Below are 17,710 nucleotides of genomic sequence, written 5' to 3'. Positions count from 1 at the left end.
CAGAGATAGGCACAAGGCAATATGACAGAGGTCCAGCACAGTGTTAATACTACTCTTACAGTATTTACAATACCCCATTTTGGTGTCATTTGTATTTAATATACATATAAGATTACAGTACTAATCTATTATAGGTATACTGTCCATAACATAATACTTCGCCTTACCGAACATGAACTTCTGATGCTTCTTCCATTAAGTCCCCATCTATATTCCAAGGGTAATTTCCTTCTGCAGAAGTGGCATTCAAATACGTATCTTCCTTGGCATCAAGCCCACTTATACATCTTGGTTGCAGTTTTACTTCTTGAACTGTGTAGGTCTCAACAAAGGGAAAATTGAACTAAACCAAACACAAATCTATGTCAAACAAAGATGAAAGCTGTAGGTGATAGTTTAGCAACAAACTGGATTGCTTGAAATTAAAAAGATTTCTTTGGGGGGTGGGGGGTAGTTCTTAAGTATATGAGAACACAACTCTAGCTTTGACCACATGAGGCATTATATATTCTGGCTAACATTTACGGATTAACATGCTATTTTCATCCTAAATAGTGCCTCAGGAAAAAAAAAAAAAATTGTTCCATTTACATTGCTGTATCAGACATGTTCAATTTGCAGGTGAGGTGGTATATTTTTCACATGCCAAAATGGCATGCGCTTTCAGAATACATGTAAGTAAAAGGAGATTTTTTCCTATCATCTGTTCATCATTGCCAGTAAACCCGCCCTCAATGAGGCCGGTCAGAATTCCAGTAAATGGTGATATTTAAAGATTTAATCTCTAATTTCTAACTATAATTTTTAACCATAAAAGCAAAGAAAAGCAAAGCCGCCTTCCTCAAAGACTGTAGCTATGGCATAAGTGGAAAACACAAACTATTTCCTAAAGGCATCTGTTAGTGCTGTCACATGGAACTACCACCACCTCTCCTCCAAACTCTCTGACTGCTGGATAGCTATCTAATCCAAACCTACCTGTAAAAGTGAGTTCACGTAATCCTGAAACATTTGAGTGACTATAGGATGTTCAGACTATACACAGGGTGTTTAGGACAACAGTAAGGCACTGTATTTCAATGCTTCATTTTTTCTTCCAAAATAGGACGACCATAATTTTGAAGTACAGTTCTACAAACATTCATAACTACATGGAACACACCTCTGCTAAAATTCATGTTCATAACTTGATGCTGCCAACATAACATTCAGTGATCTGCAGAAATTAAGGACTTCACCTATTTCTTACAGAGTTGCATGAAGCCCTCCCAGTCTGTGTTCTTGATGTCTGTACTACACAAGATTTAAACACAGCATGCATTTCCTCTATTGTTCTGGAATTGCTTTACACCCATAAAACAATGGGTACAGCAAAAATACAATTTAAACCACAACAGATGGGCTGAAATAGGCTAATCGGTATTAGTCTAGTGATTTAAGAAAAAAAAAAAATCAGATAAAAAGGGGCTAATGTATTCTGACAGGAAGCTAAGTCTCCTTATGAGGATGCTAACATTAACTCTTACAGCATGTCTATCTTCACGATTAACTGTTCTTTTATAATCACCAAAAAAAATCAACAGTACCTGATTTTTTACACTGGCATATCTTTTCAGGTGTTTTATAAACTCAGTTCGAGAAGTATTTTGTACAACAATAAGAGCCATGCTTCCATTGTTCAACCTGAAAAGCAGACAGATTTAGTTCCCAGAAATAAATTCATTATCGGACGTTTAATAGGCTCTTCAAAAGCCTAGGAGCAAGAGCAAATTAATAGACTAGTCATAATTAAAAATAAATACTTTTGTGCCAAAACAAAACAAAAAACATACCGCTATAGATCAATTAAAATGTTGCAGCTGAGATTATTTAGCATCTCTATATTTATAATATACACTGTAGTAATAAAATTGTATTTCCTTATCAATATATACAATTTATTGGACATAATGCATATTATTAAAAAAAAAAAAAACACTGCTTTTCTACTTAACAGTAGAATTCTTAAAAATCACAGATTTATCTTTACATTTTTCACTCCAATGAAGAATAATGATCACCATAAATGTTGTGAGGCAGAGATATGCCAAGTAGCTGTTCCCTTGATACGTGCAAGCACATTCCTGTTATATGACCCAGTGCAAATGAACTCACTCACCTCCTCCGTTAGCACTCAGGCTGCCCTAACAAAGATCCTGTTCTCTGACTAGAATCTCTTAGAAATTGTCTGTAAAGTTCTATTTACATGTTTCACATTGAACAGAATTAAAAAACTGAAAGGAATTTTGTGGAAAAGGGTCGTTGTACACTAGAGGTTAATCAAGAAGAGACCATAACTACAGCCATCTCTTACTCAATGGTACAAGGTATCCAACTGCATTGATATTTAGCATCTTTGAGAATCTGGGTCAGACAATGAGCTAGTATTATTTCACAGACTCCATAATGCAACTGTACCTTGTCACAGAAGCTAACAACCTGAATCTCAACACAACCATTCCTAAGTCTCATTGAAGTTATGGAAACAAACCAACTTTTAACAAGCCTATCCGATGAACATGCCAATCACTGCTGAGATTGTACTTCATATAGCAATTATGTATTTCATATCTTCTGAATATATATATTTATTTATTCAGCAGGTACACTTGGTAAAAAGGCTAAGAATGTTTCAATAAAATTGTTTCAGCCTACTACTTCATATCTCCCCACTCATAGGCCCCTGACTCGTTGACAACTACAACTGGAATGTTTTCAGACTGCAACACAGCTCCACCTAGAAAAATAATTTTTATATAACCATTCAGCAAGCCACTCTGCGTAGCACTAGTTTACTGATTTAGAAAACAGCAATAGCGGAATTGAAAAAGTCATCTCCTTATCATATTTGTTACCAGAAGAGACATAGCAGGTTACTGGGCAATGCATTCTGCTTTATGGCCTTGTATTTCCTGAGATGACTAAAAGTTCTCATTAATTCTTTTGAAAGTCCAAACTGCAATGAAGCATAACACACTGTGAGACACAAACATCCTACATGGCTCATATAGTTTAGACAGTTCTTTACATTTCTGTAAATTTAGGGTAGTGTAAGTAGAGTTCCATGCAGTAGTCAAAGCATTCATACTGCTTCAAATGTCTTCACATGGCAAAAATCTCTCAGGGAAAAAATAAGACAGTGTGAAGAAATCTAGCTGAATTTAGCTGATGCTGCCTGAATTTAGCTGCTTTAGCTGATAACGGGTCTTGCATCTCCAATAATTTGTGCAACATTTGTTTCCTGTGCTGGAAAGCTTTACAGTCAAGATATTATTCTCTATGAGGAATAATTTACCTGTCTGAAGCACCAACTCTTCCTACCCTACCAACTGACTGCACTCCTAAGATTATTTTTAAGAGTGTAAAAAAGGATTTCCTTATATATAAAAACAGGGGGATCCACTGAACAGCTATAGGAGAAACAGACTCATTCAAAGCTGCAATAATTGCATGGAGTTGCCATAAAATTCCTCATCACTGAGAAAGAGGTGCCAGAACAGATGGAAAGAGAAAGCAAAGCTTAAAAAGACTATTCAATTCAAGACTGTTCAAACCTATTCAGAAAAAGGATTTTCACCAAGAGGGTGGTCGGGCACTGGAACAGGGAAGTGGTCACGGCACTGAGCCTGATGGAGTTCAAGAAGCATTTGGACAACACTCTCAGACACATGGTCTGATTTTTGGGTGGTCCTTTGGGGACCCAGGAGTTGGACTTCATGATTCTTATGGGTCCCTTCCAACTCGGATATTCTATGATTCTATGAATTCTTGTCAGAATTTTTCTACTGACTATAACAGAGTAAATGCTGAACAAAGTTCCTTAGAGGGGAAAATAACACAGCACTATCTTGAGGCATATGCACCTCTGCAGGACTCCTGTAGCACAGAAAACTTCCAAAGAAGAGCTCCATCAAAACCACTTGTTTCTACATTGTTTTCAACAGATCAAATCCTACCAGATCAGCAAGTAATTTCAAAGAGAAATACCTGATCAGTTCTAAGGCATGTGTATTTTCACTTAAGATAATCAAATGAAACAAACCACACATTCCATGATCTTTTATGAGTGGTTTTACATATAAAGTTTCTGAATATCTAAGAAAATTTTCTGAATTCTTATGTGAGGGAGTGTGTTGTATTTCATGTACATGTATTTCATGTTCATGAAGTTTATACTTGCTATTCTGCTTATCATTCACTGAAAACATCAGCTGCAAAGATTTATCACCTGATAGCTGTTTGATCACCACAAAGCATGCTCTCAACAATAAGCTGAAGGCAAAATGAATCAATGTCAACAACCAGACTACATACTCATTTGTTTTCCAAAACCCTACATGTAAAGCTGCATTTCCCAAATTTGGCAAAATTAAGGCAGAATACAAATGCGAATTTCAGTTCTTCTTGACAGCAGAAAGACTCATACTTCGTTTTTTCCTGGCTGTAAAGCAAAAGATGAATGGCACCTTTATATTGGAAAAAGTAAAATAAAATCCAAGAATGAAGTTTCTACATATAGCCAGAACCTATGACAGATGACTACTGCTTAAGTCGGACTTGCCAACTAATTTAATCACAGCAATTATCCACTCATTATTCTAGTTAGACTACTTGACCTTATTTGCCTGATCCAAAAACTGATTACAATTTCTGGGATTATCGAGTCTGCTGCAGTCCATGCTCCCTCCCCCATTCCAGAGGGTCTAGACTACCTAAACACACACTTGTATTCTCAGAAAAGCCAAGGTCTTAAGGTAAGATGTCAGAATTTATAGACATGACTAATTCTCTAAACCTCTACTGACCTCGTATTAGGTGCCAAGCCTCTTGGTGCCATTGAACACAGACAAGGGATTGCCATAATGCTCACATTCAGGAAGTGACCCTGAATTATCTGCCATTGATCCTTGCTACCTAAATATAACAGCGCAATTCTATATTAATTCAGTTTAACCAGTCACAGTTCATTTTTACATAATAATAAAAGATAAGGCTCACCTTTTTTTTTGTTTTTCCCTTTCTTCTTTCTGAAAGGGTGAAAACATGTAGGTAAAATAATTTCAAGTAAATTCAGAACATATATATAAACAATATTAGTTTAGAAAAAAAAACAAGATCTCAATGGAGGAAAGTATTAATGGAACTGAATAACAGAGGAATATTTAGAGAAAGACTGCTTTGCATTAAGTCCTCTGTAGTCTCACAAACAGGGACCATTTTACAAAGTATGAAAGTATACAGTTGTCAAAATGGATATTTTTTTCTTTTAAGATACTGTTTTACCCAATGTACAAATCTGAACAAAAATAAGGATTTGTACTTTTTTTAATCTTCAAAGATGCACATTTTTGTACATTTTGTATTGCCTGACTCAGTTTTGCTTACCTGTCATTTTCATGAGAGTCTTCCTGTGGAATTTGTAGAGGTAGAAATGATAATTCACATTCCTCTGGCCTGGGAAAATAGTGACATTTACTGTTGTGTAATCCAATGTTCTGACTGCTAGACAAACTTTTATTCAGTTAAAATGTTTAAGATGTTGAATATAATGAACTTAGCATCTCTAACAGATAATAAGATAGCTAAACTACTGTTGTCTATATTTTACCACATTAATTACTGGATTTTCCTCAAGAAAAATAGGAATATTAGAAAAATATAACAACTTATGGTATACTTGAGATCTGCCAGTGTTTTGATAAAAGCAAAATCCTTCCGCTGATTGGAGGGCATCCAACGGTGCTTTTCAGCCAAAGCTAGAGTCCTTGCACCAAAACCAAACATAGCCGAGAACCCAAAACGCAAAAGCTTGCTTGGAGTACTGAAAGTACAGACATCTACTGGTTGAATATGACCTAAGATTTCAAAGACAAAGATCAGAAATTACAAATAACATCTGTATTTTAACTGAATACAACTTACCATTTCCTATCCAGCTAACTTAACTGAGAGAAAGAATTCTAGACTCTTATCTCCTTAGGAAGTCAAGTTTTACTAATGAAAACTGAAATCAATGTAGATATAATCAAAACTGTAAAAGTACTCCATTCAGAGAACAATGTTCAGATGTTTCAAAATGTTAAAATTGTTATTGCAAAAATCCAGCTAATCTATCAGGCTGCACATGGGCTGGCATTCAATTACTCTACAGCTTTTCAAAAATCAGTATCGGAGAAAATGTAATGTTGCTACATAAACACATTTGAAACTTATATTTAAGAGACACTGAAACTCCTCTAGTACAATGTTTAATCATTATAAATGTTTGGTGAAAAGGCTGCAAATGTTGGACGGGGCTTTGAGCGTCCTGGTGTAGTGTAAGGTGTTCCTGCCCATGACAGGGGAGTTGGAATTAGATGATCTTTAAGATCCTTTCCAACCCAAACCATTCTATGGTTCTATGAATTGTTTTTAAAGTTAGAGAATTTAGATACCTACTTCCGTTCAAGACAGGGTACATAATTTTTTTCTGCAATAGAACCTGTGTGGTTTCCAGTAGATTGAGTGTCTGATTTAAAAACACAGGTTCAGATTTTGCATGTACATTTATGTATTGCTATCTAAACAACATAGCAAAGAGTTCCACTGCTGACTGCAAAGGTATGGAAAACAAACATTCAGGCTGAAACTTCCTTCCCCATTGTTCTCTGTTTCTTTATTAAAACAACAACAACGAAAAAGTTCCCTAAAGAAAAAACGCTTTAGGAAGAATATTATCATCGCTCAACTAAGCATTTCATACTTTCTAAGTCCTGAAAACAAGGTTTCCACTGGCAACTTAGTTTTTCCTTTTAGCATAATTGCATTTTCACATTCAAAAACCTATTTGTTGTGCAGACTGAATGGCAAGTAATACAGTTTTTCTACTTAATAAAGCTTTCTTATGGAAACTGTTCGTTTTTAAAAGAAATGCACACAGAGCTAAATGATAATTTCTTAGAAATATGACAATACTTCCCTGAAAAGTCCAATCCTAATCACTTTGTCAAGCAGAAAGTATTGCATAGCTTCCTATTGTCAGCAGCAGGTACATTAAATTAAAGTAAGCAGATGAATATGCAACCAATCATTGCATAACATACAGAGTAACACAGTTCACACAATCAAGTCTGGAAAAGGTTACTTTTTGCATTACAAGAACATCACCAATAGGACACAAGTGCCAAAATCAGACATTATTCCATGGCAGATCTTTGTTAACAGAAGATGAGGTCCAGAACCATTGTTACTTAGCTATATGCAAAAAACTTTCCACATAGGTATACAGGTACTTTCTAATACCTGTTTCTAATACATTTGGGTTTAAAAGTCTTACAATCTAGTTTACAGCGCTATAGTATAACACCATGTGCTTATTAAATACCTGGTTAAGGCAAACTTCTAAATGCTGCTTTCTTATTTAAAAGCTGATAAAATGTATGTAAAAGTATTTACCCATTACAATGTGCAGCGTTGCAGTCACTGCATGTTTAATACCATACAGAGTGTGGGCCAAAATATTAGTAGTACCTGTAAAAGTAAACACAAACTATTGTAAAAATAAGAAAGATATATTAAGGATGACAAGAAATATATATTTTATAATTGCATTTTAAAAAAAAAAAGCCCCTCCTCCCTATTATTTAGTCTTGGTAACAGCGAAAATGATAAATAGTACAAATTAAAAGCATAAAAATTTCCAGAGGTCTATAAAATCCTCTCTGCAAATTCTTTGATAAGTGCCATAAAAAAACAAGGGAGGGGAGGGAAAGAGTTTAGTAAATATTGCTTTTTTAGATTTTAACCAATCCCCCTTTAAATATGTCTTGTTTTATACCGAAGTGCAATACTGAGGAAGTATAATAGAAGGCAGATTATCTAACAGGATGCATTTGCAGAATGTTTTTCCAAGTTGGAAAAAGAATAGAATGCTCTGCCAGTGTATAACAGCAAGTTTCCCAGAATAAATAAATAAATAAAATCTACAAGATCTAGTCAAAGATAGCTAGCCACTTTTCCCCTTGCAGACTACCTCTTAGGTTCTTAGAAGCACCCGTGAATATGGTTGATTATAGCGTGTCAATTTTACATATGAGAACAACACTAATGATTGAAAAACAGCTTTAACTTGGCCAAGTAGCAGGGCCACAGGATCCACTTTTGCACAAACAGAACACCAGGGCCTGCTGCCAAGCAGACAGGATAGAGCACTGAGTAAGGCATGAATAAATTTGATAACACATTAATTAAAACTACAAAAATTACAAATGAACAATTTAGAACCTAACATTCCATAAAGGAATGAGTTTACTTACTCAGATTTTCAAATCATTTTCTTGTTGCTTGAATAATTTAATATGTTACAGCAGCAGTAGACAATTCTGGATGATAAATTTGCCCTAAATTATATGGACGCATTTAAACTTTGTCAAAAGTAGAGGGGAGGAGGAGAGAAAATTAAGGAAGGGAAGAGACCATTACATTTCAAACAAGAGGAACTCAATATTTAAATAAGCACTTTAAAAGTATCATGTACCAGACTGAAAATCTATGCCAGTCTCAAAACTCTGCAATCTTTGATGTCCCATTAGTGGTAGAAAACAACAGTAAATATGGAAACATTGATGTACACAGTTACATAGCTGTAAAGGCATCTTGTTTTTCTTATGCAGCACTACATGCTTTGATTTCTTTTCCAGTGATTTGTAAAATAACTATGAATTTTATCTCAGTATCTCACAGGGTACCTGTTACCTCCCTCAGGTCACTAGTCTCTGAAAGCAATTCAGAGCCTCATGGAAAGCCTTCACAACCTCAGAGAGAGAAGCTCTGGGTGAGGGCCTCCAGGCTCCTGTTATGTAAAGGAAATAAGCGAGGTACATCTCTCAGGATAACAGACATAAAACATTCTTTGAAATTTACATCTTCAGTGGTACATGGAAGAAATCAGATTACATGCAGTTTGATTCTTTGAACAATTCAAACAGAAATGCAATTTAATTCACAGATTTCTCAGAATTTTACAGTGACTATACCATTAAGTTTACTTCCCCTTTTCCTAATTTAAAAAAAAAAAAAAAAGGAATTTAAATAAGACTAGAAAATTTGGCTTATGAAGTACTTTGAGAGACAGATAAACTCCAAAAGCTAAATGCAAATTTTTGCTTTTTTAGTCCAAAAGAAAGTTTCTTTAGATACACTAACAGGAAGTGCAGTTTATTATGTATTTCTATGTCACTGAAGATCAAGACAGTAAAAGAGTACAGGGTGGAATAAAATTCTGAAGATCACACTTGCTATCTCTTAAACCTGGAATTCCTCATTTAAGGAAAAGTAATTCATCAATACAGATGGCAGCAAGATAACAAATGGTCAGGGCTGAAATCAATACCAATCTTCATGCTGACTTTAATGAGAGCTAAATCACATTCCTACTAAACAGGATAGCACAAGTAATTGCACCCTTCTCTTAAATCTGTGGAGCTCATTAACATTTGCAGAAGTAAACAAGACAAAACCCTGTCCTGTCCCGACTCCCAAGAAATAAGTTCTGCCTGTGTTCAGAAATGTAAGTACTGCATGCAGATGAGCCCTTCCTCAAGTTTCAGATCCAGGACCAGCACAGTAATATTGCAGTAGCAAGCACCACCACCTTCTTCAGAAAAAACTCTTAATAGACGCCTAACAGCATCTTGACCTCAATGATGACTGAATTATGCATCTCATTATCTGTGTCCTGTACAAACAGGATGCCACAAAGAAAGCTTATAAACAACAAGGCCATAACAATAAAAGTTATCATTAAAAAAAAAAAAAAAGCTAGAATACAAGCTTTCAAGCTTTGCTGACTTAAATGGTGATTCAATAATCATGACTTTAATGCCATCATTCATCTTTCCAAGTCAATGAACCTTTTCCAACCTTTCCTGCCCTAGGTAAGCTTGGAATATTATTTACCAATAACAAGATGGTTCCCCTGACCACTGTTGTATTACACTACAGAGACTAATAACCTTCTTTGATGCTCATGTATGGGCTTTGCACTCCTCACAAATTAGTGAGGGTATTTTTAGATCTCGACCCAACTATTCAATTTCCTGTAAACCAGCAGAAAGAGGTTTCAACCGTACAACTCCAGCATCTCAGTCACCAGCTTTTTTTACACAGAAACAAGATTTTATTATTCCAAAACCATAATTCTGCTCAAAATACTCACCCAGTTTCCTGACATTACAAACAACTTCCTACAACACTCTTCCTACGAAACGCACAAAAGCGTCACAGTAAGGACAAAGTGTCTGCAGGTCATGTAAAGCATGACTGATGAAGGTAGCAAACAAAAATTGTAGGGAAAAAAATTGTCCTTGGAAGTGCAAGCACTTCTGCAGTACAATTAACTTAATTAACCAGACAACATGAATATTCATAAGGCTGTTAATGTCTCCCCCATCCAAACAGATAAATGTGATGTAATGACTTCCTAGTCAAGCATAGCTAAAATTCTGATGAAAACTGCACCAACATTTTGGTTCTTTGCCTGAAATATCACAGAAATTAACAGTCCCTCAGTAATATTTTATTTTCCGAATTAATTGGAAATCATGAATTTATTTAAATGAACCATTTAGGACTAAAAGGCTCGCAGTCATCAGATACAGATTGTCTCTTGTTCTATAACAACTGGATTGCTTTTTTAATGCCCTTCCAGTTCCCCCTCCCCTGCCTCTGATTCCCCCTCCATACAGTTTCTTAGCAGTAGTTCCCATAGCAACAAACACTCTTGCTATGGCCAGCAGTACCTCTGCAGGCTTCCCCACATCTCATCCGTTTGATTTTGACCAGAATAAGGCAGCTCAGTCCGCTACCTCAGTGGAGGATTTTAGTAAAAATGCGCTCTCCCTTCAGATCTATCTGTCCAGGAGGTGAGAGTTTCAAAAGCAGTTCCTCCCCATCAAGTGGTCTGAAACTTCAAAACGCTGCTCTAACTACTAATAATAGTGGCCCAAACCAGATTTTAATCCATTCAAGGCATGCAATCCCATAACATGGTTTCTATTCTTAGTCAGCTAGAAAATCTTCATGATTTGGTTCAATGGATTTATGGGGATGGAAAGATTAATTGACCATTAAGGTACATCTTCTTCATGCGCACAAGTATCACACTTACCTATTTCCTAACTACTTTTTGAAGTGTCAACAAGTATCGAAATAAAGTAAGTTTCAGAACATTTTTAGGAAACTTCTCACACTATCATTATATAAATTGGTCTCGGACTCTTTCAAGGAAGTCTATTGCCAAGGAAGTCCACACGCTATTCTTTTAGGTCTACATATCCCTTTTGATTATGGCACTCATCTGTTGACAAACTGAAGAAAATAAGCACTAACGATGATGCACAGTGACCTGAGCACAGACAGAGAGCATGGAGTGAAGAGCTGGAGAGATTCCATCTCGCCACCATCAAGACATTCACAGCACCTGAATTGACAAGTGATGGTCAAGTTGCTGATATAAAATTTATTTGCTTCATTTTTGAGATCATTGCATCTTTTCCCAAGACATTTTCAAGTTTGCTTTTTGGTTTTATTTTTGTTTTTGTTTTTGTTTTTTTTAACTTGAAAAAAAGCTTGTAAAATCTTCCATTTTTAGAAGCCACCATTTTAGAAGCCACCATTTTAGAAGCTGGTTTTAATGCTGCTTTCAGAAGTGCAAAGTGAGGCACTTAAAACATGCTTGCTCTATCTGGAAGTGACTTGCTCCCTTTTTAGTAAAAAGATGAAAAGAACAATTTGCTCTTCACCTGGCTGCAGGGCTTTTTTCCTTACTAGTTAAAAACATCTGAGAAATTACAACAACAGTCACATCAACAGCCACACCACAGGGTACTTTCCTCGCAAAAATACTGCTCCTCTTTCAAATGGAAGATACCAGTGCAGTATCAGCCTTGCCTGTACTAATTCTAGCTGGTCCAAGTAATACTGAAAAGGGAAAATCGGAAATGTTGGAGGAGAAGGGAAAAAAATAAAATAAAACACAAGATTTAAGTACAAGTAAAGAAAGGAGCAAGAGTATTTTTCAAAAGAAAAGCATATATTTTATGTATTTTCAGATCTATAGAAATAAACAAGAAATAAGCAGTTTTGAGTGCACAGTATTTTTTTAATACCATCTGAAAAATGTATTCATAGAACACCATTTAAAAATAGACTGTAAGCATGAATCCAAATGAGAATCTGCCAAGAAAACTAGAGTGAGAAGCAAAATCACCATGGCTTATATTAAAGACATTCTAGAAAATAAAGTTTACATTTGGTGTCATTTCTGTTGGCAAATAAGGGCAAAATGTGATCTTTGCATGGATCAACTGAAGATAATTTTAGTTTTATTCTCCCAGAGCTACTTCCTTTAGGCAAAGAGCTCATCTGTGCCATTACTATAAATTATCATAATGATTTAAAATCTAGTCATTTGTAATCAATCTAAATCACTAATTTATGTCATTTATTCAATAGTTCCTTTAAGTAACTGAAGCTTTAGCACCAAGAACTGCCTTCAGTAGCCAGAACTATAAGACATGCCAGAGGGACTTAAAACAGATGACTGACAAAATGTAACAGTACTGTTTAGCCTCACCTGCTGGTATTACTCCAAGAGGGACTGATGCTCTGACAGGCGCTGGTATATAGTCTGTACCTTTTCCAGCATCTATCTGGGCTTTAAGTAGCAGACCATGAGCAACTTCACTGACAGATCCATCTCCACCGACACAAACTACCCTATTACAAAACAAAAATGCAAAAGCTGTTTCATAACTGAGCAAACAAGGACAGCACAGCTACCACACCCCGTCTACATAACAGCACTGCAAGTAGCTAAAAACCATTCTTTCTTAAGGACTTGTTGGGGCTCTACTGCCAGATCAGCAAATATTAACCAACAAGATATAAGAATCCTTATTTCTGCTTCCTTCTATCCAAGTAGTAACAACTGTGTTTAACAACTTATAAATTACAACTCACCTTATCACAAGTTACACGAGCGCACTGGAGGCTCAGAACCGAACAGGCACAGGAATTAAGCACGTGCTCAAGTGCTTCAGTGGAGAAGTTCTTGAAACCTTTCAGTACTGACCCACACAAGCATTCTCCTGCTTTTTAATTACCATTATAATAACAACTCACCAAATATTACAATAAAACTAAAAATACTTGAAAACAGTTAATCCCAGATACTATGCAGGCAGTTGAAGGATTTAGCAAGGTATAAAACCCTAGTACCAGCAATCCTTTGCATGAAGGTACTTAATCACTGCTTCTGGAGCATGTAATTAAACTCCCACCTGCTGTGGCTATAGAGAGGAATGCATTTGTCTGTAAAAGCTCAGTTACAGCAAGTGTCTTTTTTGTTGTTGTTGTTATTTTTAGTTTTATTTAAGTAACTTAGAATTCGATTGTCCCAATCTGTATAATTGAAAGTTAGAGGTTATTAAGGTACACATTTTAAAGATAAAAATGGTAATAGTATACTCCAAACCTTTAAAATATAGGTAAGTCAGGTTTATTTTAGGAGGCACTTACTTAAAGTAAGCATTTCTTTCATACATCTATATGAATGCAGTTGTGAAACTGTCCGATAATTCAACCACAGAAAAACAGTAAGCTTAAAAAAAAAATGTTTCTAAATGTTTAAATTCAACTATCACAGGTTCTGTCTACTTTTTAATTACTAAATTCTTGGGAATATTTCCACTTCCTTCTAGCTAAACACTGCAGAAAGAAAGAAAGAAAGAAAGAAAGAAAGAAAATCTGGAGCCCATTCTCTTCCTGCTTATAATCAGGAATCATCTTCCGTGTGTTTTTTTTTTTTTACCTCATTTTTGGTTTAGTTCTTGTTTTATACCTAGGCTTAAATATCCCTGCCACAGCAACAAAAACATGATAAACTGTACACCTAGAGGGACTTAAATGTGGATGCTGGATATTAATACTTTTAAAAACAGATATATATTCTTCTAATTTTGGGGGGCTGTATTTGTTGTTGTTATACACAGATGAAGAATCCACAAAATAACAACAATAAAAATATGCAAACTTTGTTTTTTATTAATTTAACATTAATCATGAAAAGAGTTGCCTTTTTGGCCAGAAATAAGAGATACCATCGGGCACCAGGGATTCCAGACCTAATCAGCAAGAACCTGCTATGCATAAGGAGTAGAAAGCCTTGAGCAAACAGATTTAACTAAGACCATGAAGAAGCCTTCTTAGAGGAAAAAACATCTGTCTAGCCATCAGACACAAGTTTCTTAATCAACTGTTCCCTAAAGTCTGACTAACCCAAGCTACTTTAAACAAAATCTGTAATAGTGTAGGCCCCTAATTAGGGAAGAAATACCTGTATATACCTTGCATATTTCTGTAACTGTACAAACAAGAGAATGCAGCTCAGAGGCATCACAAATGCACTCTATTTCTCACCACAGCTTGGCCCCAAGGCAGGGAAAAAGCACATTGCCAACATGGGTAGTTTCTAACGTCAGTAAGAAAAAAAAAAAAAAAAAAAAAGGAAGAGCAAAAGAGTTGAAGTATACAAGATGCATGCCATGTCTATGATCTTGCAAAACATAGTGGGAGCTGGAGAAATCAGAGAAAATAAATGAAATAGAAGCCAGGCAAAAACAGCTTTGACAAAGAATTAAAACACAGCAGTATTGCTTACAGAAAGCACCGAGATACAAATACAAAGAACTTCCAACACCCTACTGCAAGTTGAAAGCTTCTAATTTATTTCATATACCGTTTAACATGCAGGAAACATAACATAACTCTTTTGGAAAGACAACATTAACATAACTCTTCTGGAAAGAAATTCAAGATCAGAAGTTGTATTTTACTGTACTTCTTACCTACTGTAATGAATAAAAACCTGTTCTGTCTTGGAGGTAGGGAAGCACTGTTCTCCTGTTTACATTGTAAGCAGGGAACTAAGGGACAGATACAGTAGCTGACTTGAACAAAACTGGACAGGAAGCCAGGGCACAACTGAAAAGAACTGGAATCTGCCAAGTCACAAACAACAGTGCACAGTATACAAGTAAAACTTCTCAAGACTCACTGGAAATAGTGAAGTGACACCATGTCAGGTGGCTACTAGAATTGCTAAAAGGGTGTTTTTTCATCTGTAGTATGATTTCATGGCTATGGAGTTAATTTTCAATTCAAAACAGATCCCGTACATTTTCTGGTTTAATTTTCAATAAACTAGAATTATAATTAAAATTTTATTTGGGAAACACCAAAGTGTTTTCTTGAATAACCCACCAAGATATCTCCAGCTACATCAGTGGAAAAAATTACCCTTGCAATTCATTTTCCCTACAACCTCGCATCAAAAAAGCATCCCAAGTTAGATATTGAATAGGATGCTCTTATTGTGCTTTACTGAATGAGTACATGGGTGGAAGCCAGGCTTTTGGGGAAGTTATAAAACTTTTTTCAAACACTTCAGAAATTTCATTTTTACTCATAATCTCTGCTAATCAAATCTACTTAATTTCCACACAAGAGAAAAAAAAAAAAAAAAAAACAACTACAAACAAGAAACAAACACTTGAACAACCAGCTTAGAAAGGATGAGGATCTTTTCACCTCAGACATCCAGTCACCATGGTATTTTCTTCCAGCTTCTTCTGTTCCTACTTCCCCTTGTATCTGGCTACTAGACAGATGCCTCACACAAGTACTCCAGTCACTGCACCCAATGATCACAGACAAAACAATAAAACATGGCTCAGAGCAGAAGGGGTTTGTGCAAGAGAATACATGATAGGCTTTTCCTTTTTGCCTTCATATCTGCTTCCCAGGACAAACTGGCGCCCCAACCATCACCCCAAAAGGCAGTTATTAGATTGAAATAAATTATCCTCAAAATTTGAAATACCTAAAATACATCTTCTGATAAATTTTCTCACGTATCTCTGTGAGTTTCTAGAACTACTAAAAATTGAATCAGTCTATAAAACACTTAAGCCTTGTTGTGTAGCTCACTGTATATTCTGATAACAGCTCTGAGAAATGCTGTTAGACTTCCACAGCACACAAACCTATTCTAATTTATTCCAATCCCAACTGAATATGCTCCTGTAAAAGTAAAAATAACTAAGATTGCAGTATTAATCTACACAGCTGCAAGGTTTTTAAAAATGATTGAACAAAAATTTTCATTCTCGATTTCAAATAAGCTTGAATGATTTATTTTTAGAATTTTTAATGGGAACAAAAAAAAAACAAACAAAAAACCATTCAGGTAACTTTTAGATAAAATGTTCTCCTTAAGAGGCATTTGAATGGATATAGTGAAATACAAAGCACTTGCTTCTTTCTTCCAAATACAGAATGAAGTTTTCATGAAATGTATTTAAGAAAGCTTTATGTTTATTTACCATTATTTATCAGTCTAAAATACATATTTTTTTCAGTAAGTAATTAAAAAATAAAGCACCTAATTAGAATTGATTTTCTCCGACTGAATATATATTTGAAATGGAGTGACTCATGAAATACCTATTCGCATAGCTTTGGATAGAATACAAATAAAAACTAATGTTATGAGGCTTACTAACATTCATTGCCACTAACCAACTTACCCATCAAATGCCTGGAGTTCACATTCTTTCAGTACCGAGAGAGCATGTCCTTCATATTCAGTTACTGTGGAAAACAACATTATTTATTATCAGAAGATTAGATATTTTTTTTCCTTCTAGCATAAGGAACATACAGTAATTTGGTGCAGAATATATTTTCTGATCATTAAATGCATTATAATTATGAAAGGTAAGTTGTACAGTCAGACTAGCTGAAAGACAAGACATTGAAACTCAGACGGTATCAGACACAGGACTATTTAGTACATTTAAATCCAGAAAATTAGAGAAGATGTTTGTTGCATCAAAATGGAAGTTTTAGCACTGACACAGTTGGTAAACTTCAGGAAAATGTAAGCATATCCTCAGTTAAGACTGAATTATTTCAGTATCAATCACATTTAATTGCCTTTGTGTTAGGATATGCAAATTGCCAAGTCAAAAATATGAGTTAAACACAGAAGTATGAAATCAAGCCAAATACCAGTGACAACAGAATATAACACACAGAGGAAGGTGACACAAGTATACACCAGAGTTCATAGCCTCTGGAGGAAATGAATCTGTCACTCTACATTGATGTCTCTGTGTTTGTTGATATCCTACATAGTACCGTAAATGCCAGCGAAGACAGGATAAACTGGCATACTACAGATGGCACAAAGCATCATAACTACATTTAGCATTTTCTAGGCCAGCTTTGCCAGAAGAGACAGCCCAGCTGCATCCACCCATCAAAGATTCTTGCTGACTGACATGACACTTGCAGATGGATTTTTTGTGTAAGAATGTGCATCATTATATGCAAAATTACATTAATCTTTCATGCTTGTCTGTCGCTGGTGCTAGCATAGTTCGAGGCTTTTCTCCAGTGTTTCTAAATACTGTTAAAATTATTAGTCGTGGTGTTTAAAACAATCATTCTGTATCTGTACCTGTTATAGTATTTCTGCAGACTACCCAAATGCTGCTTACAAAAATAGAAAACGCTTCTCTCTCCAAACACACATATATAATAGTGAGCATCTAACTCATTCTTTAAAAAA

At 35.4% G+C, this 17,710-nt stretch overlaps 1 protein-coding gene across 4 annotated transcripts in view; it reads right to left on the bottom strand.

Annotated features, from left to right (window-relative positions):
* Positions 1-17,710, bottom strand: part of CERKL (ceramide kinase like) — a 58,330-nt gene that overhangs the window by 2,474 nt on the left and 38,146 nt on the right. For all 4 annotated transcript variants that reach the window (XM_040562536.1, XM_040562533.1, XM_040562535.1 and 1 more), the window contains exons 4-12: positions 16,665-16,728; positions 12,653-12,795; positions 7,474-7,548; positions 5,717-5,894; positions 5,425-5,493; positions 5,038-5,066; positions 4,845-4,953; positions 1,587-1,683; positions 168-343 (exon numbers count right to left, since the gene is read on the bottom strand). In XM_040562536.1, coding sequence (XP_040418470.1) covers positions 168-343; positions 1,587-1,683; positions 4,845-4,953; positions 5,038-5,066; positions 5,425-5,493; positions 5,717-5,894; positions 7,474-7,548; positions 12,653-12,795; positions 16,665-16,728 — 940 coding nt within the window. The remainder of the gene's footprint in view (positions 1-167; positions 344-1,586; positions 1,684-4,844; positions 4,954-5,037; positions 5,067-5,424; positions 5,494-5,716; positions 5,895-7,473; positions 7,549-12,652; positions 12,796-16,664; positions 16,729-17,710) is intronic.

Source organism: Cygnus olor, chromosome 6 (genome assembly GCF_009769625.2).
Source record: "Cygnus olor isolate bCygOlo1 chromosome 6, bCygOlo1.pri.v2, whole genome shotgun sequence".
Taxonomy (NCBI): Eukaryota; Metazoa; Chordata; class Aves; order Anseriformes; family Anatidae; genus Cygnus; species Cygnus olor.
Note: the sequence above shows the minus strand (reverse complement) of the source record. Positions and strands in the feature narration are given on the sequence as shown.